Consider the following 27,021-nt stretch of genomic DNA (forward strand, 5'->3'; position numbering starts at 1 on the left):
AGTGAGTTTTCATATGAAGCTTGTTTGAAAAATTGAGTTACACCAAGAGTTGCACAGAATCCTACAGTCTAAAACCATAACTTAGTCTTCTAACAACTTGGATGAAGAAACTGCATGGCTTAAATTTGGTTGTGTGTTGCAGCAAGCCTTCTAGTAACTTTATGCATTTCTTTTCAGTGGAGAAAATCCTTTTGCAACTGTGAAACTCAGACCAACAGTAACAAATGACAGATCAGCACCAATTATTCGATGAATAACATACATATGTCCTTCCTCCTTATAAACACCATTTTCAGTAATGACAGACAATTACTATCTAAACTTGTTCTAAAAAATTATTTAAAATGTAATTACTGTACAGTAGAAGCATACTGGAATAGATTTCTGCTCTTTTTTTTTAAAACTTGTAATGAGGTAATTGCTTTGGGCTAATGTTTGAGCACTTTGGCTTGATTTCACAGTATGCCTTTTTTGTAGTAGGAATTGTGAAAATACTGGAGACAGTTTGGATACTCTAGTAAGTCAGTGTAACTAACAGCTCACAGATCTGAATCTTTGGCATTTATTATTTGGAAACTGCAAGGGTAAGTTCTAGAATATAAGCCTGCATATGTCACTTAAGAAAAAGATTTTTTTTTTCCCAAACAGAACAATGTAACAACTGCTTTATTCCAGAATAGAGAATTGCCTGTATAAAGTGATTTTACATTATTTTAAGATATACACCCTAGGTTATAAATAAATATTTATCCTTTAAGAATAGACAATTTGTAATGCTTTGCTTAATGTTCAGATACAAATTTTCAAGCGTTAACATAAACCCATGTTAAGTCTAATGTTGTACTGTCAACACATTCTTCAATGATCATCTTTTCTTTAAAACATGTTGTCAAACTTTAGTCTTATAAAAAGTCGTAATAAAAGTGCCATGATTTTTTCTCAAATGCCAATATAAACAGCTGCCTTTGAAGTTACTCCATTACTGCAACTTTTCACAAAAGCAAAACAGATTAAGCTTGAGAATTTTTAATTAAGGAGCCTAGCACTGGCATAAATGCTGTCACAGTGTAGTAACAGTTAAGTGAAATACAGCTTTTAACTTCAGTCACAAGCAGAGTTGCAGTTTGTTACCTCCGGTGGAGCTAGCTTGTCTGGAAGACATCTCCTACAGGAACCATCTCAGCAACTGGCCTAGAATGTTAGACACTGAGCCCTCACTCCGCACCAGCGGTGGGTGCTTTGCTTTACCACCATACGGGTTAGGTGGTGCTTCCCACCTGCTGCACGAAGCCTGTATTGTGACTGCTGCCAGTGATTAATCCTTATTCTAAATCATTCTACTTTATGTATGTCCATGCTTCCTACAGCCTCCCATGGAGAATTCATTTTGCTGTGCCTGCTTCTACCACCATAAACAGTGAAATCAAGTCATGTGAAATGCCTTTCAGTTACTTAATATCAAAAAATAGTATATGAGCATATGATGGCAGCAGAGGTAGAGTCCACTCATTCTGCCTCCTCTCACACTGCCCTTTCACATTCAAGGCTGAGGACGCTTCATTTGCTATGAAACTTTGCATAAATATGCATTATTCCATTTTGAAACACCAACTTTTCAGAAACTTATACCTGACCCCATTTTCTAAAGCATATTAGGGGTAAGTCAAGGTGGACTGTATAACCTTTCACTAATTCCATGTCAGAATTAAGTTAGTCTGAAATGCAAAAATCTTTGCTCTGGAAACAGAGGCTGTGGCACTGCCACATATGACCTGCCCCAAGCAGAGTGCCCTGCTGCAGCCCTTGGAGGTCACAGGTGTCCCTATATAAGCGAAACCTTCACTAATTAAAGTAAGGCTCACTTTTTATTATTGTTTGTTACTACTAGTGCCTTCAGAAGGCAGAGGGTCCATTAGCACACCGGTAGCACACACGGCACTTGTAACACTTTCCTCAATAAGCACATCAGATGTTAAACAAGTACAGCCCTAAACCACGTATTTTTTTTCTAATCACAAGGATTCTGGCAAATATTTCTCCTCCTTTGTAGTAACTCTACTTTCAGACTGCATGTTATCATACACATTAGTCACATACTTAATAATCCAGCCACAAGTTGAGGATTGCAAAAGGAAAAGCAGTTTTATTTAGTTTTCAACAGGTGCCACTAAACATGGAAAACAAGTTGGGTTTTCATGTTTTGCAATGCACATGCTCATAAAAGATTAAATTACATGCAAGAGACTAAATTTCTTCACACTTTACAAAACAGGTCTGAAGCAAATAAAATGATTGTACATGACATTTACATTAGAAAGAGTATGCTAACAGTTGTAGCTTCCATAAGCACATCCACGTTCATCCCCTTAGCCAAAAGCTGCCCCACAATTAGGGCATCTTCTCTGCCTCAGTGCAAGACAGAACAGAATCCCAATTGGAAAGAATACAATGGCACACAAAACACCAAGACAGGTGAAGGTGTCCTCCAACACGCCAACCCTGTAAAAACAGAAAACAGACTCAGTCAAGGACATCCAGGTTCACCCCGAAGTTACCACTTCGATCTGGCAGTCACTAAAAAACCCACCATTTTATACAGCAAGATAAAAGTACAAAGATGTTTGGGGTTTGCTTTTTTTTTTCCCCCCCTTTAAAAGGCCCTTCTTTTCATAGCTTGCAGCAGAAGGTTTTGAATCGTAACACTTAAAAACAAACAAAAAAACCAGGAAAGTTGGAGGTGATCAGACTGTAGATAAGAAGCCTAAAAGATTTAATTCAAACTAGCTGTTTCGTCCTAGGCAGCAACTATTTCTCCATCACTGCAGTTCACAACTGGTACTTAGATCAAAACAGCCACCACAGCTCTGAGCTGCTCTGTCAACTCCCAACACTGGTTAATGCAGGTACACCAAGCATCACACACTTGCACTTCAGAAAGCTTCAACATGAAAGCCTGCGCCTCTAGAGCCATCTCTGCTCCCTAAAGAATCCGAAAGTCACAGCTTTTCTCCTGGATTCTTGCATCCTAGCTCAACCAACCTTGCGAGGTATAAAAGACCACACATTTAGGACAGAGACTGTAAGCAAGTAGCCAACTTTGTTCCTTGCTAGCCCTTCCTGGGGTCAGGTTTTTGCGTATTGGTAAAGATACATTTTTCTAGAACTAAACCTTAGCGCCACTGAAGTTTACTCTCATAAAAATGGAAGACTGCTTTTAAAATAATTTACTGAGTCTTCTGGAACAATACAGTGCTAAAGATTTAACCATACCAGTGTTGTTACACTGGTCATTGCACACCAAACAACTCCATTTCTCAGCTTTTTAGGTCTTTCACAAGAGGCAGCAGCCATACTTGCCTCATATGCTTTGCCTGCCTAGTTTCCACCGTTATCCTGGGGTGAACCCTCTCAGTCCGTTCAACCTCAAGTCTCCCACGGTGTATGTGCACTAGAGCTCTCAGAAAAATTAACCCTTGTTTTCTGAATGTTTTGATCTGATGATTTGGTGTTTTTTCTCAGTTTCTTCCTAAGAGAAAGGTTTGAATGGGCAGAATATTGTGTAACCCTAGTTAAAGGTTTCTGGTGAAACATCCAGCTCACGCTTTCACTAAGCAAGTTAAAATCCCTGCAGACAGTGAGATGCAAACAGGCTTGTTTCAGTTTGTTACTTCAAATTCATACACAACTCGGCAAGGCTTGGTTCCTGCAGTTGCCAGCACATTCTCTCAGATGTGCTGGCATACCTTTCTTCAGAGAGCACAAGTCAATAATTAACATGCAGAGGGCTAAGTGCACCGAGTATTTAGGGCTCTGACCAATTTCGCAGGATAAGGAGGACTTTAAAACTTACAACTGTAGATTTACAGTGAAAGAATACTTTAAATTTCAGCACTTTGTTGTGGAAGGTGCCAATATAAGTAACTGTGCAGAGCACTATGCCAACTACTCACATTCAGACTCCTAAGTCACTAAAACAGCTCAGAGGTGCAGCACTACTGTCTAAGCTGTTTAACAAGTTTATTTCTGGTAGCTAGAAAAGGCCAAAGGCCAAACACACATCGCTATTGAAATAACCTTCAGTGGTGTTCCCAGTTTCCACTTCCAAAAACTGATGTCCCTTTAGAACTGCAGGAGAATCTGCTATTGATGTCATCTGGCTCCAGCTGAGTCCCAGCTGAATGACCACCCTATGTGGAAAAGTGTTTCAGCAGAGTTGTGCGAGCAGAAATTTACCCAAATTTCACTCCCCAACTTTTCTGAACTGCTGTGTCTAAACATCCCCAAAAATGAAGATGGACAGTAAAGCCAGCCTGAGTATTCAGACTTAAGATGTTTGAGCAGCTATACTAAACAGTCAGAATTTGGGGTTTAGCAAAACACTTGAACAAGATGTCTCCTCTTAAGTCCCTGGTACAGCGAAAGTCAACAAAAACAGAGCTAAGTGACCTTGAAATACATGCTACAAGCAAGGTGCCAAGGCCAACAAGTTCTTGTTTCCCTACAAAGCAGTTCACAGACAATCTATTCTGCACATAAATAGAGTGAAGGAAGACGCAGACTCAGAGACCATTTCCTTACTGCAGCTGGCTAAAACATTACAACTTGATTAAACTTAAGAACCATTCCCCTTCCCCGCAGCCATCACAACAACCCAAAGGCTTTTCAAAGTGCTCTTAATACTCTGCTGCTGGTGCAACTTCACGCTCAGCTCAAGCGTTCAACAGCAGTCCCCTCCCTTTGACGAACTTACTTTATTCTGTTTACAAAGTTCTTGTTAATAGAAGTTGACTTTATATTTGGTATAAAGGTATTGTCACGGTACAGTTGATCCCAGGAGTAGTTTTATGATCTCATATCCTCAAATAACATTCCTTTAAGACGACAAGTTAAAAGATGCAGACTAATGTTCAAGTCATCGTACAGACCCTAGTCTCAGCACACAAGTGTCCCGGAGCTCAGACTTTTGTAGCCTATGCTGTTCTTTGTGGCTACTCCTTACGCACTCGGTGTAACATCACCCCCCTGTTCCTTGCAAGTCCGGCACGCGCACTATCAGAGTTCCACCTGTCAGTGCAAGTACTTTATTTTGCCATAACAATGTAAGAATACTCTTGAACACCGACAGCTGTGTGTCCAGAGAGATAAGAACAGTAAGATGAGCTCTGCAGCAGTGTTCTGCTTTTGTGACAAACTCTCCAGGACTTTGGATCCAACCATTTTTCCCAGAGCTGGAACAAATTTTGCAGAGTTAGTTTCAGTGGCGCAGGTACCTCCTTTTTTCTCCCATGGCTCCAAAGGACTTCAGGAAAGCCTCCTCAAACATGGAAAAAGTTTCACCTCTCTCTCCAATACCTTTTAGCTCCTATTCCCATACCTGTATCACCAAATCACAAATCCAGATATCAACGCTGGCCTAAAATAAAACTTTAAAGGTATCCCTGGTGCTGCCCAAATTGATAAAACCACCTTTCTCCAGATGGAGCTGCCATATTCAGTGCACTGATGCAGTCAGCACATGCTCTAAAGCACAATGGTTCTGGTGTGTCACCCACAGATAATATTGTTAGTATTAAAAGTACTAAAAAAGCCTAACACCTACCGAGTACTTTGTACAGTAGTTGTGGTATCAGTAATATCTTCCTCTCCAACTGAAGCAAAAGTGATGTTTAAGGAACCAAGCATGAGGTAACAATGGAACTTTATAGATAGATTTCTTTATATCTCCAAAAGGATATGACAGTCCCATCGATGAGACTCCAACAGACAGAGTGCCATACCAGACCACTGGTCCAGCTTACCTATGGGGGTTTTGCATTCGATTCAAATTAGTCTTGCTGCAATGAGTTGCCGACTTACAGAATGGATGGACTTCACACACAGAATCCCACTTTCATTTCTGGTATTTCTACTCCAAGTTCCAATACTGACCCACCAACTACAGCCACACTCAGCAGCAGCAAGAGCAAGTTTCTTGGAAACAGCGCTGCCGATTGTGATGCAGTTTCCCAGAGCTCTCTCCTGTAGGTCAGGTTTGGCAACGCCTGCATCTGCCCAGCTGATACTGCGAGTGTTTCTTGTGGGCACAACAAGCAGTTCTGTGCGCTGTCAACTTGCCTTTACACTTCTGCTGACCTGATGACAGCTATGTCCAGTGGGTGTACGAGGATCAGAGAGAAAGGCATCACGTACCCCCCACCTGGCATGCAATGCATTTCTACCTCTACAGCAAAAGTGCTGACAAAAATGACACCATGTGCCAGCAGACAAGAAGAAGCCAGGCCATTTCTGCTGCAAAGCAGAAACTCACCCTTGTCTTGGTGCGTTAGTCACTGACTCACAGTACTTGCCCTGCACCACCTCAGCAAGCAGCACTCAGAGAAACTACAGGTGCTAGATTTGCTCAGCTTGGTTAATATTTCTTTTTAGTCAGTGTCTAGTCTTCTGCTACAAAGAACTTTAGCCCAGGACTCTCATCAGCCCATCGGAGCACTGCCTGCTTCCCCTTCCCTCTCACCACAGAGCATTCCCCAAAGTGAAATACTGATGCGGAAAACAGTCAGAGGGAATAGTACTGCCATGGAAAGAAATACAGAAGGAGTTACTGAAAAAATTATGAACAAAACAGCAGTCACTGCCACTACTAGAAAAGAGGCAAATATCATCCAGGGGCGTATTGTGAAGTAATTTTCCCCCATATACTCTGGATTATGAATACTTCATACAGACCACTGCATACAGCCTGGTCCGCATTTTAAAAAAAACAAACAAACAAACCAGTATGTGAATTAATGAGAGTCAAAAGGAAAGAAAAATAAAGAAAATGTAGCTCCTATCAATTTACCCTTGCTACCCAGCTTTCACATCCTAATCCCAAACCAGTCGTTACACCATTAGCCCATACCGGGAAACATCAAATTCTGCTTGCTTGGCCAAGTTCAGAGCGTACTAACACAAGCAGAGATGCTTACATCAAGACTGACTTTTAAAACAGAGTTGAAGAGCCTCATGTTAACCCTTGCTTCCAGAGATTTCCAACTAGTTGTCCTACCTGAGCATATTACTGTGTTTGAGGGGGGTGTTGTGTAACATGGCTTAAGGCTTCAGCATTATTTCTTTGCTGTACAACCTCTTTGCCGAGGGCACATGTGGACATTAGAACTGTAATATCACATTGCAAGCAACCCTCAAAATTAAGACTGCAATTAAAGAAACAAATCAGTAAACAAGGCTGTCGACTTCATTCACTGGGGAAAAGATGTGCTACTAGAAGTGCCATCTCCTGGGAAGCATCTGCTAATAGGTCTGAAATACAAAGCGATTCAAAACTGTTTAGAGCACCAGACTGGTTAGACACAGTGACAGAAAGGACACTAGTGCTCAACCCAAACCGGCAAGCCTAGATGCAGAAGCTGAATATGGCAATTTGTACTTGTGGAAACGCATAAAATGCTGAGCACCCTCAGACCAAATAAAAATCAGCAGAAGCAGCTCAGGAGGTGAGGCCTCTCCATTTTCTGCCTCCACAGGTTAACCCAGTAACATACTGTATGTACCGAGAGGCTGGCTCAGACACAATCTACATGTTTCTGAGTAACAGAAGATTTAGGTAGTTTTCAGTACTACAGATCCATCCAAGAGAGGCAGTCCCTTTTCCAGGCATTTCAGTGACACCAAAAATAACATTACTTTGGGAAATGCATACCAAGTGCGGCACACATCACGTTAAGGCTATTGTATTTCCTGCCTTGGTTAGCTATTACACCAATGGCATCTTTTCCAGTCACACACATTGAGCATTCCTCTCCTGCAGGCATTCAACTCATGCTTTGTTAATGTTTTTAAATCTTCTCCTTCTCTCCTATGAATTCCATACTCAGTTCCTGCCCTGAAGTATACCTTTGTGACAAGTAAGCCAGTGTGTTTAGTTAAGAGTATAAGCAGCCTAATTTTGATCTGACCTTAAAGAATAAACACACTAATTAAACAGTAGAGAGGGATCAATCAGGGTACTTCTGGTCATCCCCGAGCAGCTGCAAACCCAAGCATAGATGACTGCTGTCAGAGCCATTACAATCAACCCTCCTAATCAGCTTGCAAGGCCCAAGTCTATTGGTCAGTAGATGTCCCTGACACTTTAAACAGAATTTATTTTAAACTCCTTTCCCCCTCAACAGAGTTATTCACGAAGTGTTCTGTGGTAATGCAGAATGCCAATTAAAAAAAATAATAATTAAAAAAAATAATGGCCATCTGTATGCAACACCGGACCTACGGAAAAGGACCAGTGCGGAACAAGGCAAGCCACAGGGAGCAGTGCTGGGGCAGCAGCAGAGGAAGACCAGGGGCAGTGCAGCCAGCAGCAGGCCAAGTCACCGACAAGTGACACCCATTTGGGAAGCCTATCAGAGCCATATCTGCCTGACCTCCACCACAACATACCTGTTACTTCAGGGCCAGCTCCCGTCACATCTATAGCCCTGCAATTACTACGACAGCATTAACTACACAAACACTTTCTGGCTTCTGTTGATTTGTGTCACCACCTAATTTTAGATGGAACACTTATCCAATCACTGCTTAGCCAGTTACTAAATTTAAAAGGAGGAAAAAAACATTTATAAGGCAGACTATGAATATTTTAGTTTTTGCTTGTGTATCTTACCTGAGCTGCAGAGTAATTAGAGACTCCATATTCAAACTGTAGATTCACTAATGTAACCAAACAAATTTTGTTCTACAGCATAAACCACATAAAAGCTGATTATAACTGCACCACTCCCAATCTAAAAATAAAGTGCAAAGTTTTATTTATACTGCAAGCAGCGTCTTGGATTTAAGCTATAACTGCAGCTGCCAGCTCCATAAAGTAAGGTCAATTATTCCCACCAACAAGTATTTAAAACCAAATTACTTTTCAGATAACCTCCTTCTTCAAAATAAGTCTTAAAAACATCAATATCTTAAGTCATATGCTTAGGATCAGAGGGCCAATAGCAAGACCTGCACACACAGCACCAGTACAATTTAACACATGCGTTTTTAGACTTAACACTACATCACAGTATTTAAATGTGTGCTGGTCAGCATTTTTCATCCCTTACAAATAAAAGTCAAAGGGTTATCCCAGGTAATCGGAGACAGTTTAGTTGTATGACAAGCCCTGCAACACCTGAAAAGAATCTGCACTTAAGGCAGCTGCTGTCTTCTACACAGATACTCCCTCACTGATCAAGCAAGTGGATCTTTCAAACCAGTATCCCATCTCTCCTGCCACTGGGGTTGGTTGGGTCTCTGTTTCAGTGGAAACATCAGACCAGCAGCAAGCGTGGACTTCAGAGGCTGCACGCTAAATCTAAATTCTGAACACTAAAACAAACATGGACAGCTTTTCTTTATGTCTGTCCTAGCTAAAGCAACTGCTAGGTTAAGCATGTTTAAATTTTACCTGCAAGCAGCAGAAGAAAAGGAATTGACAATTACGTATGCAACTACTGAGTACGCATGGGATGTTTACAGTTTTAATTTCCACAAAGAGAGGTGCCAGCTCCTCTAGCCTCAGCCTGAAGGCATATTGAACAGCTGCTGATCCACAGTATTCACGGAAAGGAGCCCAGATCTATACATCACCGTGGGCTTCCCCTCCTCAACACAAGCTGTGCATATATGTAAATGGAATTATCCTTAAAAGTCACCTCCCAGTAAGAGACACCATAGTATCTGCAGATTTATCTGAACTTCCTTATGCTTTAGGCCCCACTTCCTATACAGAGGGCTGGCTGCAGAGCCAGAGAAATGCTGGCAGTGGGAACAGCCTGTATCTAGCTGTTGTCTTTCTTGAAATGCCTACAAATCACCAGCCTTCTCTAATGCAGTAGCACCATGACTTGAATTCCAGTTCTGAGAACACACTAATTAAGAGACAAGCTTCATGGCTTCACACCAACAGCCTAGGCTCACAAAGGAGGCTAAGCATGCCAGTTAAAATTCTCTGTAGATGGCAGAAATCTATCCATGACAAACTAGACTGAGATCTGGTGTGTTTTTTCCTCGCTTATCTGCATACACAGCCAAACACCCAGAATAACTCAATGCTACAAATAAATCCTAATTATCAAAATACAGACACCAAGATAAATGGTGACATCAATAAAAAAAAAAAAATGCTATCAACTCAGTCCCTATGACAGACCGGGCATTAGGGACCAGATTATAATTTTTACACAGTCCCATCAGGGAATACTTCCTGCTGTATCTTATTCATGGCGTAAACTCGGCGTAAACTCGCCTGTAGTAGAAAAATCTGTTTTTATTGTTGTCCACAAATCAGTTCAGACCAGTAGAACAAAAATCCTCAGAAGCAACAAGAGCTATGCTGTTCTCACTTGGGACCCTGTTAACAGGCTTACCACCTCCTCTCTGCTGGGCTTAGGTAACAGACTTCCTGCTAAGCAGCTGCATGTCTCTGCTGTTAGGCAGGAGGAAAAAAAATAAATAAAAACGTTACAGGTATCCTAGTCGGTAATTCCAAATGGCAGACTCGGCATCTGCTCAAGTCTGCTATATCAAGGCTTTCTTCTTTGCAGTCACGTGCCTAAGTCGTTGCTGAATTTCATGCCCTAACTGCTCCAGCCACCAAATTACAGCGCAGCAGGGATGAACGCCCCAGCCTGCCTGAATAGCACACGCTTACAAAAAGCTGCGTGCTGTAGTATAAGGGAGCTACACCAATTCCCAACACAGGGGGAATTTTATGACAAAAAGCAGTGTCAGGAGCTGCTGCAGTATTATAGCTATTCCTCTTTACAGCACTCTTGAAAAGGTACTTCAAAGTTGGCTTCACTCACAAAATTCAAAAGGATCGCTAGCATGTCAGCCTGCTGTTAGAAACTGAAAATCTGCAGGCTTTCCTCAGTGTATCAGATATGCTCTCCAAATAGCTAGGTGGTGTGTTGTTTTTTTTTAATTCCTTGCATATTTAACCAGTACATATTATGAAATTATATTATGAGTATTTACATAAAGTTTAAATATAGTTGTTATAAATAACTATAGAAAAACTGATATCCTGAAGGACTTTTATCAAACCACACGCAGCACTTGGGATTGAAATAACTGAAAACCAGAAGACTGACATTTTGAAGAACTTGATCACCTAAATGCAATTTTCACAGAGTCCATTCTTTCAGAAGACAGACACTTAATTGAAGAAAAAAAAAATTTCAACCAAAACCTGTGAACTCACTACTTTGTCAAGCTAAGGAAAAAAAAAAAAAAAACAAACCCAAAAAAACCCCCACAACACACACACACACCCCACCCCAAACCCCCACCAGCCAGAGAAAAAAAAAAAACCAACCACCAAACCAAACAAATACAACAACAAAAAAACCCAAACACCTGTGGCATGGAGAAGGCTGTAAGAGATGTGAAAATAATACAGCTTTAATCAAACTTGTATCATCTTCCAGTCCTGGAAGAAGCTTCAGTATTGTAATTTGGGACCCACTATAAAACTTCTCAAGCAGATATTTTGTAATTGTCAGAAGATAAAGCCACCACAAAGCAGCAGCGTTACGTCCTTTCTCTCACCCTTTCTTCCAAGGAACTGACTATTTGTCGAACAGGACAATAAAAACCCAGCAGGGCCCATCACAGGCTCTGTCCCAGATTTTGAAAGAACCAGCTTTTGCAAACATCAGAACAACAGAGTGTTTTCACAAGTTTTAAAGGAGTCTTTCTTCTGTTAAGTAATAGGAAAGTAAACATTCCTTCGCAGATTTTTTCTACCCAACAACACAAGATTGAGAAAAAGAAAATGAAAGTGACCACAAGAAAAGCAGCCAGGCTGCATTATCCAAGCTAAGACTACGTGACAGGATCTCTAAAGTTCGTGGCTGTAATGAGTCAATCTGTACTTGGGAGCATAAAATAGTTGAAAAGCAGGACTTGGCCAATCCTTAGATGTCAACTACAAGCAGTAAAGCTGACAAGATTTTGCAACTCAGTTTAATTCTCTGTACATCAGGGTTGGGAGAAGAACTCACACCGAGACAACAAGACTACAACCACCCCAGATATTTTAATAATGCAAGGAAGGATGGAATGCACATTAATACTGAAGTCTGTAATTAGAAGGCAACACTGGCCAATGATGAATAAGGAATGATCTGACTAATGCACAACTCTAAGCAAGAGGTACAGCCTGCGAGACAGGAGAGTCATCCCTCAGGTGCAGCAACACTTCAGAGATAGAAGAAAAAAGATGCAATTACATAGTGACCATGGGCATGCTACCTGCTTGTAGAGAGGCTACCTCTGAAGATACTTCGTACTTTTTCTGGCTTCATACCATAAATCAAGCTTAAAGATCAACTGTAACCAGTTAGGCTAGCTTATTAATCCCAAGATCATTTGGGACTGCAGTAAAACAGACTCCTCCCCCAATAACGGACCAATACTGGGTATTTCTGCTCAACACCATATATTTTAAGTTGGAAATGGGTTTGATTTCAATAAGCAACATTCATACATGCCGTAGTGCAAAAGACTAGTTTGTATTTCTGATGGTAGAAATCCTCTCCATGGGCTTTAGCCTACTCCACCAGTTACATGACTCCACAGCCGCAAACAAGGATTTTTCCTCATGAGCTGAAGCAGTGACTTCTCCAGCGATCATGCACAGCATCAAATCAGAAGAGCAACACGGCAACTGACCTGGCAGTTTAGTAAGGAAGTTTCTTATGTGCCACTAATAACTTTTTACGTTTATCAATGCCCTTTCAACAACTTTTCTGTTCAGTGTTGTATTCAGAGTAGCTGCATGTTGCATTCTTCATAAAATAGGTTTCCAGGCCAAGGAAGTAAACTAGAACTATGTTTAAGGTCTAGAGAAGTCTAAGAGGATTGTGACCTCTTCCTCTAAGAGGAGCAGCTAGTGTAACCTTCCAGGCCATGAACCCTGACCCTTCAGGTTCCCCCGAATATTTCTGATGTGTGCTTCCCAACCAGCCTCCCTGTCCTTTCTCTTGATGTACCAGACTATCAGTTCCTTAACTAGTCAAAAGACAAGCAACCTGAGATTCTCCCCTCCTTCCTTGACACTTCACTCTTCCTCTAAAGATAATTAGGGAAAAACATAGTGACACCGCAAAGATGACTATGACACACCATCACTAGATACAGTGACTCATTCTTGGGATTCCCTGATCAAGAGTATTTCAGAAGTGCAGAGAAGAGTCCTACAATTTAAGCAGTGCAGTATTATGCCTCAAGTAATCAACATGTCATAGTTCTCCTCACAACTCTTCCCCCGCCCCCAGCCTAGAACAAAACCCGAGGATGCAAGAGTAAACAAGTTTTTTTGGACAGTATTTTGCTTTAGGAAGGAGTCCATGATGGGCACCTGCAGCAGAGCAAGTCTGATGACTTATAAAACTATGCAAGTGAGGTCACTTAGAAAACACCTTACAAAAGATTGCTCATTTTCCCAAATTTGGCTGAAGTTATACTTGCAAATGATTGTTTCAAAGGTGTTTCCTAGAGCATCCTAGGGTAACTTCGGGGCGGGGGGGGGGGGGGGGGGGGGGCAGGGCATAATTCCTAAGAATAGCAGCAAAAGTCTGCCAACCTTAAGTTATTGCAAAGACCACTTCCACAGTAAAATATTTTGAGATTTGTTGGGTTTAGGGCCAGAAGGCCTGTATAAAGACACTGCCTGCCTTTTACCAAGCAATAACATCTTTCCTGCCTTCTGGTTGAGCTAAAGCGTAAGCACTTTAATGCAATTACTCAGGTGGCAGGATCTACCACATCCTCTGAACAGGTCAGTGCTTACTTTCTCTTGCTGTCTACAACATACATCTTCTAGATCAATAGGTCTAACAACAAGTTCTTCAGCCTTAACTAGTGGCCTTTCAGCAGGCACCTGGTTTTACATAGCACCACAACATAGTGCTTATTTGAATCCACCTTTGAAGACAGGTACTGACTCCCAAACACCAACTCTTAACAAAACCAAAAGGGGGACAGCCTCTGCCACTGTGACAATCTCCATCACATTCATGGTGCTGAAACCTGCTATTGTGTCAGCTATTCTAGCAAGTCCATTTCCTATGTGTTTTGAAACGGATGAGGGCTTGGACTTGCAGAATATTGCGTGCCTCCTCGCAAGACACCACAAGGGTAACTCCCATACATTTTAACAGAAAGGAGATGATTCTGCATTTGAGTCAGAGCTGGCCAGGCACACCAGCAGCAATCTGGCTGCCCTCACCCATTAGTTAATATCCTAGGATGAGAAGAACTGAGAAGTGAAAGGGAGCACACAGCTGACTTGCAGCACTGATGTGGAAACAGAGTGCCTCCTTCCCTTTTTCTATGGCTGTTGATGTCTGAGGGAGAAGTTGTTCTTTTGTTGCAGCTCCAATAGCTGACCACTTCTGGTTTTCACCACTTCATCAGATTAACACTTGGAATCAAATCTATTAAACACCCTGTTCTTCTGCAGTAAGAGGTCTTTAAAAGAAAGACTTTTTAAAGCTTTAAGATACTGATGTTTTCAACCAATACTGCCAATCACCCTGCCTGGCTTTGCATAGTCGGGATGCTGGGAACATGGGGGGGGGACACCACAGCAGCGGAAGCCCTTCTGCCTGGACCGCCAGACAACCAGAAATGACTATGGTCAAATATTACAGAAAGTTTCACAATAAAATCATGCTACTCACTGTCACCAGACATAAACACATCAGAAAGGACTTCCTGTCATCCTCTCCCCCAAGAAATGACCCTTTACATCTGTTACTGAAGTGCCCTTTCATTAAAAATACCACTTCCAGATCTTCCTCCATCATAAAGAACAGATTCATGTTTTTATATAAGGTCTATTATATTAATTATAGTGGCTGTCACAAGCCCATTAGGACAAGCTCATACTGCCATAACCTAAAGCACTCCACTGCTAAATTTTAGTGCTTTTTCAATTAATCCACTTCTAATACACACACCAAGAGAAACAATTGAAAACCAAGGAACTATATATGGAGACCTGTAATTTAAAAAATAAAACCCAAGACTGAGTTTATTTCACAACTGGAGAGCTATTTTACCTGCAGGCAGGACAGCCACCAACTACTACTACAGAAGTGGTGGTAGCAGGCTGTTGAATAATGGTGTACGTGCTCGAATAGTTTGGCTGTGATGTCGGTGGAGGAACAGCATACCCTAAAATAAGAAAAAACTTCAATCACCACACATAAGGCACAAAGAACAATGGTAATAATTAAAAAGCATGGAAAAAAAAAGAACACACAAAAAATAAATAGAAATGTAGTCTTGATTGAGCACTTTAGGAAGCTCTATCAAAATCAGCATTGGAACACACTACTCAGCACACCTAACAGCAAAGCCACTTCATAAACCCAAGTATCTAGCACAATTTAACCATCTAAAAAGGACACTGAGCTATTAATTAACTTTGAGAATGACCAGTGACCACAACTTTCACTTCTGGATGTTATGTACCAGGTATGCCCCACTCCAGCAGACAAACTAGTTGAAACAAAACTAATCTTCCTCTGGTTTCCAGCTTCACTTTCACATACTAAGTTTATTATCTGGAGAGAGAGGTAGGAGTGGTAGGAAGCAAGTGGAAAGGAAGCAGGCTGCATGGCATAGAAATAAAAAAGCCAAGAACTTTTCAGGAAACCCATGTTGTTGGCTAGCAAATGTATCATTTTAACAGCTGTAGGTAGAAAAGACAAGTCATTAACTACTGCATTAACACTGAAAAATTTTAAAACAAAAAAAATTAAAAATTTTAAAAGGGATGGTTAGATGCATGCAGTGCGATTGTACAGTCAGGATACATTTCGCCCATTTTCAGCTTCAAGTTATTCATCTGTAAAGCCCAGCAACCTCACTACTTAAAATTAAACTGAAAGTAATGAGTAATACTTCTAATACAGGAAAATAAACTCCAAGTTATTAGTAGGAAATCAATTTACAGCCTCAAAACTCAACCCAATGCTTGATGACTAGAGTCTGGGTTCGCTGCATATTTTTTTGTAACTTTTGAAGCATTCCCTTAACTCTACAGTCTTTCTTGAGGGACTAACTCCTCCTTTGATGGAGGTCAGCATTAACCCAGTTAACAGAAGCACCGCGTCTACTCACCTGCCTAAGTCTCTCCAAGACTACTGAAGCGTACCAGGACAAAACAACATTAACCAGAGAACCGTGAGGCGCATGCAAGGAAAAAGGCAAGCTCGGGGTATGTCCTGCGCCTCCTTGCCACTATTCTGAGGCGGAAAACCCCCGCACCCCAGGAGTGCGTGCAAACTGGGGCAGTATTTGGGGGGGACGGGGGGGAGTGGGTAGTGAACCACAACCCCGTTACACCTAAGGCGCCGAGGGGAGGAGGGGAAGGGGAGGTGGCGCTTGGGAACACCTGGGCCCCCCGCGCTGGTTTTAGGCGAGAGACCGGCGGCAGCAGCCCCTCAGGCGAGGGGGTAGGGGCTTCTCCGCTCCCCTCGACCCCACAGGCAGCCCCGCCGCGACGCAGGCCCTTCCCCGCGGCCTGCAGCCCCCCGGGTGACGCCCGCCCCCTCGCTCCCGGCGGGGGAGCCCCCCCGAGCCGCCCCCCGGCCCGGGGAAGGGGAGCCGGGGGGCGCAAGCCCTCCCCCGCCCGCCGCGCCCGGGGCGGCCGGCCGGCCCTCCCCCGCCGCCTCAGACCCACCTGCGGCGGCCGCGGCGGCCGGGTAGGGGTAGGGCGGGGGCGGCTGGAAGCCGGGCTGCGGGGCGGGGATGGCGCCGTAGTTGCTCTGCCCGTAGTCGTAGCCCGCGCCCGGGGCGGCGGGGCTGTAGGCGGGGGGCCGCTCCTGCAGCAGGGGCTTGCTGTCCATGCTGGGGCGGCGGCGCGGCGCTGCCCGCGGAGCCGAGCGCGGCCGGGAGGGCGAGGAGGAAGCGGCGCCCTCGCCTCCGCGCCCAACTTGGCGGGCGCCGCCCTCCGCCCCGCCCGGGGGCGCCGGAGCTCAGCGGCGGCGCGAGCGCCCCGGCGGCGGCGCCCCGCGCATTCGGGGCCGGGCGCGAGGGGGCCGGCGGAGGCGGGAAGCGGCTGAGCGGCCGCTGAGCGCGCGGGCGGCCCCTCCCCCAGCGCCCCGCACCGCGCGCGCGGCCGGTCACAAGACTGCGCCCCACGTGACGCCGCTCCCCAACGGCGCGGGGCGGCCCGCCGGGAGGCGCCGGGAACCCTCGGCCTTAAAGGGGCCGCGCCGCCCGCCCCGCTCGGCCGCCGCCTCCCGCTGCTGCCGCCAGCTTGCCGGGCTGTTCGCAACCGGGCCGGCGGCGGGGCTCAGAGACCCTTCTGGGCATCGCCCCGCGGGAAGCCGGCGGCCCGAGCAGGGCGAGCACGGCCCCGCGCAGCCCCGCCCGGGGAGCGCCCGAGCTCGGCAGAGGGGCGCGGGAGCTGCCGGTGCCGCGCCTGGGAGGACAACGCCGGGACCCGCTCCAAACCATCCGGGAGCCAAACGACTCCAGCTGAGCGCCGGGAGGGGGGAGGGCTGGGGGGGGTCGGCGTGTGAGCGCGTGTGTGAGCGCGTGCAGGTGTGCATAGGTACATACATCCCGCGCGGCTGTTGACGTGTACGCAGAACCCGCGGTCTCGGGAAAAGGCAAAAATCATCAGGAAACGGTGCTGCGCCCCGCAGTGACTTCTGCGAAGTTCCACGTCCCCGCCGGGAAAAGCCGCGCTGTGTGTCAACGGGAGAGCGAGACGTCGGGGGGGGGCGGCGCAGACGGGAGTGTCGGGCAGAGGGAAAGCTTCTGAAGAGAGATTGAGGAAAAAGCAGAAGCAAACTCACACGGTTCAAAGAAATGCTGAAGTTAGAAAAACACTAAAGAAAGGCAGGGGAAAGCAAGGGGGATGCTGCTTTCTCCTGCACAGCAAACTAAAGGAACGGGTCCAGCGGCGCTTCCAGGCTCAGCTCCTTTGGGAAATCCAGGATCGCTCAGTGGTCGGGCAGGTCAGGCCCATGGCTGAAAGGGTCTTCATGTCTTTATTGCAGTTAAAACTCTGGCCTCTTCCCTCCATACCCTCATCGCTTGAGCTGTCCCGTTCACCAATTCTTTTGGGTTTGAAATACGCCCGGGTTTGCCTTTCACCACACGTACCAACGCGGCCCCTACCGCCACAGCAAACGCCGAGCGACTCCCGCGATAGCGCCCCGTGCACTAGGGAAGGTTTAGCCCCATTTCACACCATAAATGGGGGGGGGGGGGGGCAACATGGAAAGAGGAATGCGATTAAACAATTCGCCTTAAAATCAACAAATTTTGAAACAGGGACGCAGATTACACGACCCACATTCCAAGCCAGTGCCAGCACCACATGATGGTGAGAGGATCACTGCCCTCTCGCCTTCTGTCCCCTCCCTCCGGTTGCAGTGCCTGACTCATCTGGAAGGGGCACCGCTCCTGGTTTGCAGCGACATTTAAAGACCGCTCCTGCTCTGAGGAAAGCTTTTATCACATGAGGGTTTTGAAAGAAAAATCTTAAAAGCACAAATCTTAAAGCAATGCAGTACTTCCTTATTAGGGGAAAGATACTTCCCTAAAACGAATGTCAAGTGACAGGAAAAATCCCCCTTTTAAAGAAGCGAGATTTGGGACAGTGCAGACAGTAGGGAAGCTACCTGTACGAACTGTCTCCCACTGCATTAGGACAACGGCTGCAAAATAGTGAGACAGGACTTAAAGCATCTTGACTATGCTTTGGACAGAGCAAAGTTTTTCATAATAACAACAGATTTAAAGGGTCACAAAGTTAATTTTGGAGCGCTCTAGCCTTACCGAGGTCAGGGATGTGTCCTAGTCACAGGGGTAGACCTCCCCTAACTGCATGTTCCACACAAACCATGGCTTTGCTGTGGTATGCTGCAGGTTGTATTTAGACAGCTACAATTATGGGCAAAACTGAGGGAAATCTCCCAGCCAGCAAGGGCTAGCAACTGTAACTGAGCGAGACCTGGTTCGCTGATGGTAACTCCTTCCTCCCAAGTCACGCAGTAACCATAACCCTGAAGGACAGAAGTAGGAAAGGATACCTGGATGTTTTCTTTCTCTTTCACAAGGCCTCAGAGCCCAGTTCAGGGACAACCCGGGGTGCACCCTTCGCAGGCCACAGCCTAGAGGCGAGGTTCACATCAACCCAGTGCCCCAGGATTATAAAGCAAATTCCCCGTTCAAATCAATGGCAAAATGAAAATCGGTTTACATTTGGCTGTTTGATTTTGCAAAACCTTTCTCTTGTTAGCTCCTTATAGAATGGAAATCTCTGTTGCAACAACAGCAGCTGAACAGGGCTCAGCATCAGACACCCAAAATGAGCAAAAGTTTCCATAAGACATCAATTTATTCCTAACTTTTACATCAAATTACAGATGTAGCAGAGCCACCAACCGCAAAAAAGTTATGTGCTGCCAGTGCTATGGAAAAATGTTCATTTGGTTTCACAGGTAAGGTCCTTTTTAAAATAAGCATGAAAAGAACTGTACTGGTTGTAAATGACTTGTGCAAACTCCTTGCATAATCTTATCACTCACACTGCCATCCTGTAAGGTTACAGGACTGTGGTTCAAAATCCAAACTGAGAACATCCCAGAAAATGATCCTTAAATTATTCTGCAATCCGGTTCCCATGGAAAACAACAAAAGTCTTGTTTCCACCTGCTTAAAATGGCAACTGGATTGAATACACATTAAATGTGTCAGTCACAACCACTACAAATCTTGCAAAATTAATTTCCTAGGATCCCAAGAGTACTTGGTCTTTATAATGCTACAATGATCAAATCATCAAAATGCTACTGGGATGCAGAAATGCTGTGTTGAAGTATGCACCAATCTGTGCAAGGGGCCAAATCACAGCAGCGCGAGTCAAGTGTCCCTGGGGCTTAGAAGGAAACAACCCAAACAGGATGGTTTCGCCTCATGCAGGCATCACTCTAAAGAATTTAATGTGCACCATCAACCCTCCGAACCACAACCCTCTGCCCATTGAAACCAGCTGAACCTACAGGCCACAGAATAAGAGCAAGGCTGACGTATTCTCTTTAACCAGCAACTAGAAACTCCTAAGGCTGGATTCACAATGGATCTGCCAGTTCCCTTTGAAAACTGCCTGAAACGCAAGACGAATGCTTCTCCACCCTCCTCTACCATGCCTTTGAGATACACAGAGATCCAAGATACTTGTTTGCAGAACTCTTTCACGTTTGGTTATTTGAATAGACAGGCATGGAAGTTCTTGCCTACCTTGTTAGGTTTTCTGACTCACTTCAGAACAAACTGGAATGTGATGGCAAAACCTGAGGTTTATAGGCAAGTGCTTCCAAAGGGAGTTTACCATTTTGCAGCAGGGCAGGTGCATGGTGTCCTGCAACAGATGTTAAGCAGCTCCTCCGGAGCCCTTCTGGCAAGGCCCGCTACTATGCTACTACTACACTGCTACAAGCCGTGGCAGTAAAAGCCACCTCCCTCCTCACACCTCAGGCAAGGCATTTACTGATGCATCAAGAGTAAACGCTAATTGCGGGCAAAGGCTGCTTCTCCTAGCTGCGGCTGCAGTGACCGGCCCGCCGGGGGCGCTCTGCCCGCAGCAGCCTCTAGCCCTGGCGTTTCCAGCCGAAGCCGGCCCCGGCGCTTCCCCGAGGCCAGGGGCCCTGGCGGCGCCGCTCCCGCACCGCTCCCCCGCGGAGGCCGGGCCGCCCCCGCCGCCGCTCCCCCGGACGAGCCGCCCGCCGCCCCCACGGCCGCTCCCCCGCGGAGCCCGGGCCACCCCCGCGCCGCTCCCCCGGGCGGCCCCGCCGCGCCGCCCCCCCGGCCCGGCCCTGCCCCGCCGCTCCCTCCGCTCTCCCGCACGGCGCGGTGCCGCCCCCCGTCCCGCGCGCTGTGACGCGGCCGCCGCGGCGCCCCCTCGCCCAATGGTGGCGGCGTAGCCAGTGGGGGCGGGGCGCTCTCCGCCGGCCGCCGCCTCCGCGGTGCTGCGGTGCCGCTCTGGCGGAGCGCGGCGCGGGGGCTCCTTCCGCCGGGAGCGGCGGCGGCGGCGGGGAGAGGCGCGGCCGGCGCGAGGCAGGTGAGGGGCGACCCCGGGGGGCCGAGCCCGGGCCGGGCCGCTCGCTGCCAGCCCTCCCGCCGCCGGCAGCGGGGCGGGGCAACGGGGCGCGGCTGGAGATCGGGCCGCCGCCCTTCCCGGGGGCTCCCGTGCCGGCGTGCGAGGCGAGCGGCGCCGCGGCAGGTGCCGGCGGCTCAGCGCAGCCCCCCGGGAAGGCGTGCGGGGCGCTGCGGGAGGCGCTTTCGGGCGGCGGGGCGGCGCCGCCGCCGGAGAACCCGGGCCCGCAGCCGTCCGCCCCCTCCGCGGGGCGCGGGCGCCCTGACCGGCCGCCATGTCGCGCTGCCCAGGGCCGGCTCCGCCGCGCCGTTAAGCCGATCTTGGGGCTTAACGCCGGGGCGCGGAGCGGCGGCAGCGAGCGCCGGCGCGGTCTGGGGCCCGGGCAGGTGTGCGGGCCCCGCCGGTACAGCGGGGGCGGGGAGGCCCGGCCCCCCACGGCCTGGGGACAGGGCACGGCCCCTCTCCTGGGAGGCCTGGTTACCTTTATCGTGTGCAGGGCGTCGGAGTGCTGAGCTGCGCGGCGGGGGGTGTTGCGCCAGGCAGCCGGGAGTCCCCACAACGTACCGCCTTCAGTGAAACAGGTTTAGTTGTATCAGAACTGACCTGGCCGAGCTGAAGGACGGGGAGGAACTTAGCAGGGCCGGAGCAGATGCTTCCCGGCCCCCTGAGGACACCAGGCAATTTCTGCATCCGCCCAAATGCTTGTGAGCCGCAGTGCTGAGCATCCTTCAAAATCAAGCAACACCTGTCTTCATCTTCTACAGCGCAACCTGCACAAAGGGGCCCAAACTGAAGGCTTACCAGTAGTTTATAATCCCAGATATATTTGGGATTTTCGCACGTATCTCCAAACAGTCCATCTCAAAAGTTCAGAAGAAAGAATATGCAGAATCTCACTTATCTTGGCTGCCTTGAGTACTTTAATCCAGTTGCATCTGTCTGGATTATTTTAATTCTGTCCCATCTCTGTTTTTCCTAACTTCATAATCTTTGGAGCTTTGGCTACCTTTTTCTGAACTGTTCCAGGTACTTTTCAGGAACCGGCCTTCATTTGTATATTTGCCCACCTTTAACACACCTGAGCATTGCTTTATTATCTGCCCAGGTAGCTATCTTCATTGCTTTATCCATAATGCTTCCTTTACTCCAGACTCACTGGCATTCTGGTTGCTTAAGAAAGACTGTTTTGCAGAATTTTAAGTGCTAATACTGAAAGGCTTGTTTTCGTGGCCTTTATTTTCCCAGTGGTACACACCTTATAATTTTTACCTCATCTTCGCTTTGTTCCATTCCGTGTTTTCTGTATTATGTCCTTCTGTACTATCCTAACATAGAAAGGCAGGATATAAAGAAGGATATAAAGAAGATAAATGGCTTGTGTAAGAGCGGACCAAGGCAGCAATACCTGCCTTCGTACTCCCAGCAATGGGGGGGGGGGGAAGTCAAAACTAGAGGATTCATCATATTTATGCTGTCACAGCTAATAGGAGAATTTTGCTTGTGAGCTTCCCCTGGCCTCGCTTGTTCTCTGCCACTATAAATTTTCTTCTCACTGTTGCCTGTTACTCATCAGGTGGATCCAGGTTTTTAGGTACTTGTCAGCAGCAGCAGAGAATTCTGAAACATCCTCCCTGGGATCCCATGTGACTGCTGTGCTGTTCTTTGGCACTGGCCTGGCTGTTTCCAGATCCTCGGCAGTTTCACCTCCACCATTCAAATACACCATTCAAGTCGGTCCCTCTGTACCCCCGCCTACTGTCGGTCAGAAAGCAGGCAGCCAAGTCTCCTGAGGCTCTTGTGTTGAAATCACAGTTGCTGTTTTGGCTGCAAAGCAGCAGTGTTCCATGCTGAATCCGGGCAAGGATTCCTCTTTTCTTTCATGGTGTTAGATCCGAGTCCTTTTTCCTGCTTTTTCCCTCCTGGTCCCCCACCACATAGTTAATAGAACGGGAGGCAAAGTTCAAAATACTCATCAGTAGTTCTGACTGTCAGACATACAGAATAACTGAAATTTATTCAGTTTAACGGCACCCAGAAGGCCAAGTGGCAGAAATACTCTGACCTTTCCTGATTTCTGAAAGGACTGGTGTACACCTACCTCACATAAAATGCTGACCCTTCTGTGAAGGGTAGGGCTGCGGTGCCCAGCATGTAGCAGGTTATTAAGTGATAAAACTGGAATGGAACTCAACCAGGTGTCTGCTGTCAAATCATGCTCTATGTACACTTAAATTCACACCTATGTATATTAAATAAAGATCAGATCCTAAAGATCTGGAAAGAGGTATCCTGGCAACAGTAGGTAATATGTCCATGGATTGAAACTAGATGTGTGCTTGCGGAGAAGCTCCCTTTCACGTCTTTTCCTTGAACCTGTGTAGCTATGCTGGCACACACCAAGAGGAGGCTGGGAAGGACATGTCGTAAGATGTCATGGCTTTGTGGGCTGAGATGAGCAGTGTGTGCAGCACCACCAGCATTACCAGCTCTTGAGAGTGAAGCCTTCTGCTATAAAATGCTCCGTGCTGCTTTGTTTCAGTTCAGTGTTGACGCCTGCCAAAGGTGTCCTATTGATGTGAGCTCTTGCAGGATGGACAATCGTGTGCCAGTAGCAAGGTCTCTGATGTGGCTTTTCAGAGGTGTAAATGCACGGCTCTGACTGAAAGAGATCTGCTAGCTTTGCATTGGCTCTTTTTAAAAGATAATTCTTTACATCTTTATTTAATTTGACTGATGATGTCTCGGAGCCGGACTGATCTACAGTAGGCTCAAGATCCATTTTTTAAAACTGTCATTTCCATTAATACCTCCATTTTGCCTTTCAGACATGGCCATGCCCAGTTCCCTTTTGTGGGCTGTTGACATTTTTGGGAGGGTTTACACGCTGTCTACTGTTGGCCAGTACTGGGAGCTCTGTAAGGACACACAGCTGGAATTCAAACGGGTCTCTGCTGTCAAACAGTGCTGCTGGGGAATAGCCTGTGATCATCAAGTATACACCTACGTGTTCTCGGGCGATGTTCCTATTAGATACCAGGAAGAAACCTATGAGAATCAGGTATGATGTGTTTTGGGTACCTCTGTACACTGCCACATGTGTCAGAAATGTAAATCTGTAAATTTGTCAGTAAATCCGTACATCAGCTGTCTCTGCATGTTTTTCTCACGGGAAGGTTGGTTTCATTTGTTTTCATTTTTCACCTGATGTTCCTGAAGAGTGTACATGTGCCAAATAGCAGGTTATTCTTTTAATATTTTGATTCCCAAAGGAAGGTTATGCTTCCCTGCTCTTACCAAAAGTGACACCAGTGTGTGCTATGGCCTGTGTTATGCAAGGCACTTCAGACTGGAACATTCACCATTTTCACCTGATGTTTTAGTTTCCTTAGTGACAAATACACATCCAGCGTAACTTCCAGGCAGCAAAGCTACATTATTAGAAATAAATTATTCCTAAGAAAATGCTGGTTTTTAGTGTTTCGAAAACTTCTCCAATAAAGACATAACTTTCCATTGAAGTGCAATGTTTCCAGCTTTTCTGCATTAAAGTGTTAAGATGAGCCTTCCTATGTGACATACTTCCAAAGAATGTCTTTAAAATACTATTTAAAATGAAATGTATCTATTTTGACTTTAAGTTAACTAGAAGTTATTTGAGAGCAAAAAATTATTTTCTTGAGCACATTTCTCTGATTTCTAATGGGCTAAATACAAGTTGAGAAAAGACATTAACTTATCTGCATGGGTAAAAATACAACAAATTCATTTTATACATTATTTAACATTGATATAACTTTCCAGCCATTTAAGAATGTTCCTTTTGTTGTGTGAAGCATGTTCTTTAAAAATGCAAAACTTTAGATTTTGTTTGTTAGTTTAAAACTTCTGTTTTGTTTGTTCTAGGCTATGAAAAAATGGAAAACAAAATACTAGAAAGCTCAAAAGGGAACATTCTGCAAGATCTAACAACAACAAAATTAAACTCAAATAGTTTACAGATAATGTGCAAAGCAATTTAGGCAGATTCCTAGTAGAAGTACATAATATTTTGCATAGAATTGTAAAAGGATTTTGAACCACTGATTTTCCATGTGCCCTAAAATGTAAGACGGTAATATATGACACACTTTGCCAGTATTTCTGTAGTAGGTAAGGGGGGGAGGGGGGGCAGAGAGAAAAATCACAGCTGCATTGGCAAAAACCCTAGTAAGTTATTTGTTCTGTAACTGATTAAAGCCAGAGTTGGAAAAAAACCCTCTCTTGGTATAGCGTAAGATACAGGGAAGATTTACTGATACAGTTATCTTGACATAATTTCTGGCACAGAAGCTATGCTATTTTTGTAGCGCAGGCAAGATACTAATAATCTTTCTCATGGGGAGCAGATTAGGGATCCCAGGCCGTCTATACAGCGTTATCCTAATGCTGGAGTATCATGGTGCCATACATCACCAAAGAAAAAGTACTGTTAGTAGTAAAGTATATCATCAGACGTTCCTATTTATGTAGCTGAAAATGACTTGGTTGGGACTAGCTGTGTAGGCAGCCCTTCTTTGATAGTTAAAAAAGCTTCCTCCAATGACTATGTTAGGCAGGAGCTTACAGTGTGAACACTTTCTTGTTCACCTCAGGAATTTATTTCCCTTCTACTGCAGAAAATAAGAGATATATCATTTATGTCTCCCTGTAGATGTCCAGTGAGATGATGTGATCTCCAATAAAATATTTTATTTACTATTTCTGGCAGCGCTGGAATCCAGTTGGTGGCTTTTGTGAGAAATTACTCCCCAGTGACCGCTGGCAATGGAGTGATGTGAGCGGGCTAAAACATCAGCAGCTTGATAGTTTCACGCTGCCTTCACCACACTGGGAGTGGGAGTCTGACTGGTATGTGGATGAAAATATTGGAGGGGAACCAACAGAGAAAGGGGTAGGTGAACAATACCAAAAAGAGATCTATTCTGGGAATCCTTAATCTGTAAAATAAAAGACACTTTTATAGAAGTATAAAAGGTCTGTAAAAATAAAAGGCACTTAACTTTTTATAGCTACTTCTTTTCTGGGCAATAGCTCAACTATAATACAACACAAGGAAGGATCTTCTTTGAAGGCTTTTGAAGTCTATAGGAGCTTCTATAGAAGCTTTTTTCTTTTTATCAGGCCATGAAATGCTGGCAACTGGATGCCATTGTTATTCAAGAGCTTCACTATAAAGAAAGTAAAATGCTTTACTGTGTCTTGTTTGCTCTGTGTATATCATGCAGAAGAATTTGGATATGATGCAAAAATCATTTGTGGAATTAGCTGATCTGTTAATCAGGGCTGTTGAGACATGCACAGTAACTTGCACTGTATTTGTAGGAGTGAGTTGTGCAGAATTGCTCCAAGTTACAATTTCAGGCTTTCCTTGGCCCTGATTTTCATACAAGAAAACCTCTGTTTGCAGGGCTGGACTTACGCCATAGACTTCCCCAGCACCTACACAAAGGATAAGAAATGGAATTCTTGTGTCAGACGCAGGAGGTGGATCAGATACAGGAGATACAAATCACGGGACATTTGGGCGAAGGTTCTGGATTTCTTTTAAATATAAAATAAACTGATCTTCTGAAATAGTTATAAGTGCAGGGAAGTTTGCCTTTTATCACCGCTCTGTAGGCTGGACCTGGATTCCTTGACTTCAAACTTGTAATTCTTGTAAGCATAAATGGAAGGCTGGGATTTTTCATAGAAACCTGTGGTAATAAGGTGCCAAATCTCATGGGAATGCAGTTGGAGGTGGATGCTTTGCAGATTTGCTCCTTTGCAAATTTCAAATCAACTTTTTAACCTCCTTTGGTTGTTTGACAAAACAC

At 45.5% G+C, this 27,021-nt stretch overlaps 3 protein-coding genes across 3 annotated transcripts in view; 2 read left to right on the plus strand and 1 right to left on the minus strand.

Annotated features, from left to right (window-relative positions):
- Positions 1–944, plus strand: part of BAIAP2L1 (BAR/IMD domain containing adaptor protein 2 like 1) — a 43,353-nt gene extending 42,409 nt beyond the window's left edge. Inside the window, exon 14 of the mRNA XM_037386617.1 lies at positions 178–944. Coding sequence (XP_037242514.1) covers positions 178–253 — 76 coding nt within the window. The 3' untranslated portion in view covers positions 254–944. The remainder of the gene's footprint in view (positions 1–177) is intronic.
- A 1,172-nt stretch (positions 945–2,116) lies between these two features.
- Positions 2,117–17,115, minus strand: BRI3 (brain protein I3). The gene is made up of 3 exons (XM_037386619.1): positions 16,736–17,115; positions 15,108–15,222; positions 2,117–2,499 (listed from the first exon to the last, which is right to left on the minus strand). Exons 1-3 carry the CDS (start codon positions 16,899–16,901, stop codon positions 2,367–2,369), a joined length of 414 nt encoding a protein of 137 aa, XP_037242516.1. The 5' UTR covers positions 16,902–17,115; the 3' UTR covers positions 2,117–2,366.
- TECPR1 (tectonin beta-propeller repeat containing 1) overlaps positions 16,175–27,021 on the plus strand; it is a 30,165-nt gene continuing 19,318 nt past the window's right edge. Inside the window, 4 exon segments of the mRNA XM_037386616.1 lie at positions 16,175–16,270; positions 23,992–24,224; positions 25,914–26,096; positions 26,613–26,735. Of these exon segments, the coding sequence (XP_037242513.1) occupies positions 16,246–16,270; positions 23,992–24,224; positions 25,914–26,096; positions 26,613–26,735 (564 nt within the window). The 5' untranslated portion in view covers positions 16,175–16,245.

This window comes from Falco rusticolus, chromosome 4, assembly GCF_015220075.1.
Source record: "Falco rusticolus isolate bFalRus1 chromosome 4, bFalRus1.pri, whole genome shotgun sequence".
Classification (NCBI taxonomy): domain Eukaryota; kingdom Metazoa; phylum Chordata; class Aves; order Falconiformes; family Falconidae; genus Falco; species Falco rusticolus.

Bases quoted from the DNA above. Each gene is read 5' to 3' on its own strand.
- BRI3 (XM_037386619.1), bottom strand. From the start codon at position 16,901: ATGGACAGCAAGCCCCTGCTGCAGGAGCGGCCCCCCGCCTACAGCCCC. The intron at 15,223-16,735 runs GTGGGTCTGAGG...TTCTTATTTTAG, and splicing joins GGCCGCCGCGGCCGCCGCAG to GGTATGCTGTTCCTCCACCG. The intron at 2,500-15,107 runs GTAAAATAGCTC...CTGTTTTTACAG, and splicing joins GGTGGCTGTCCTGCCTGCAG to GGTTGGCGTGTTGGAGGACA.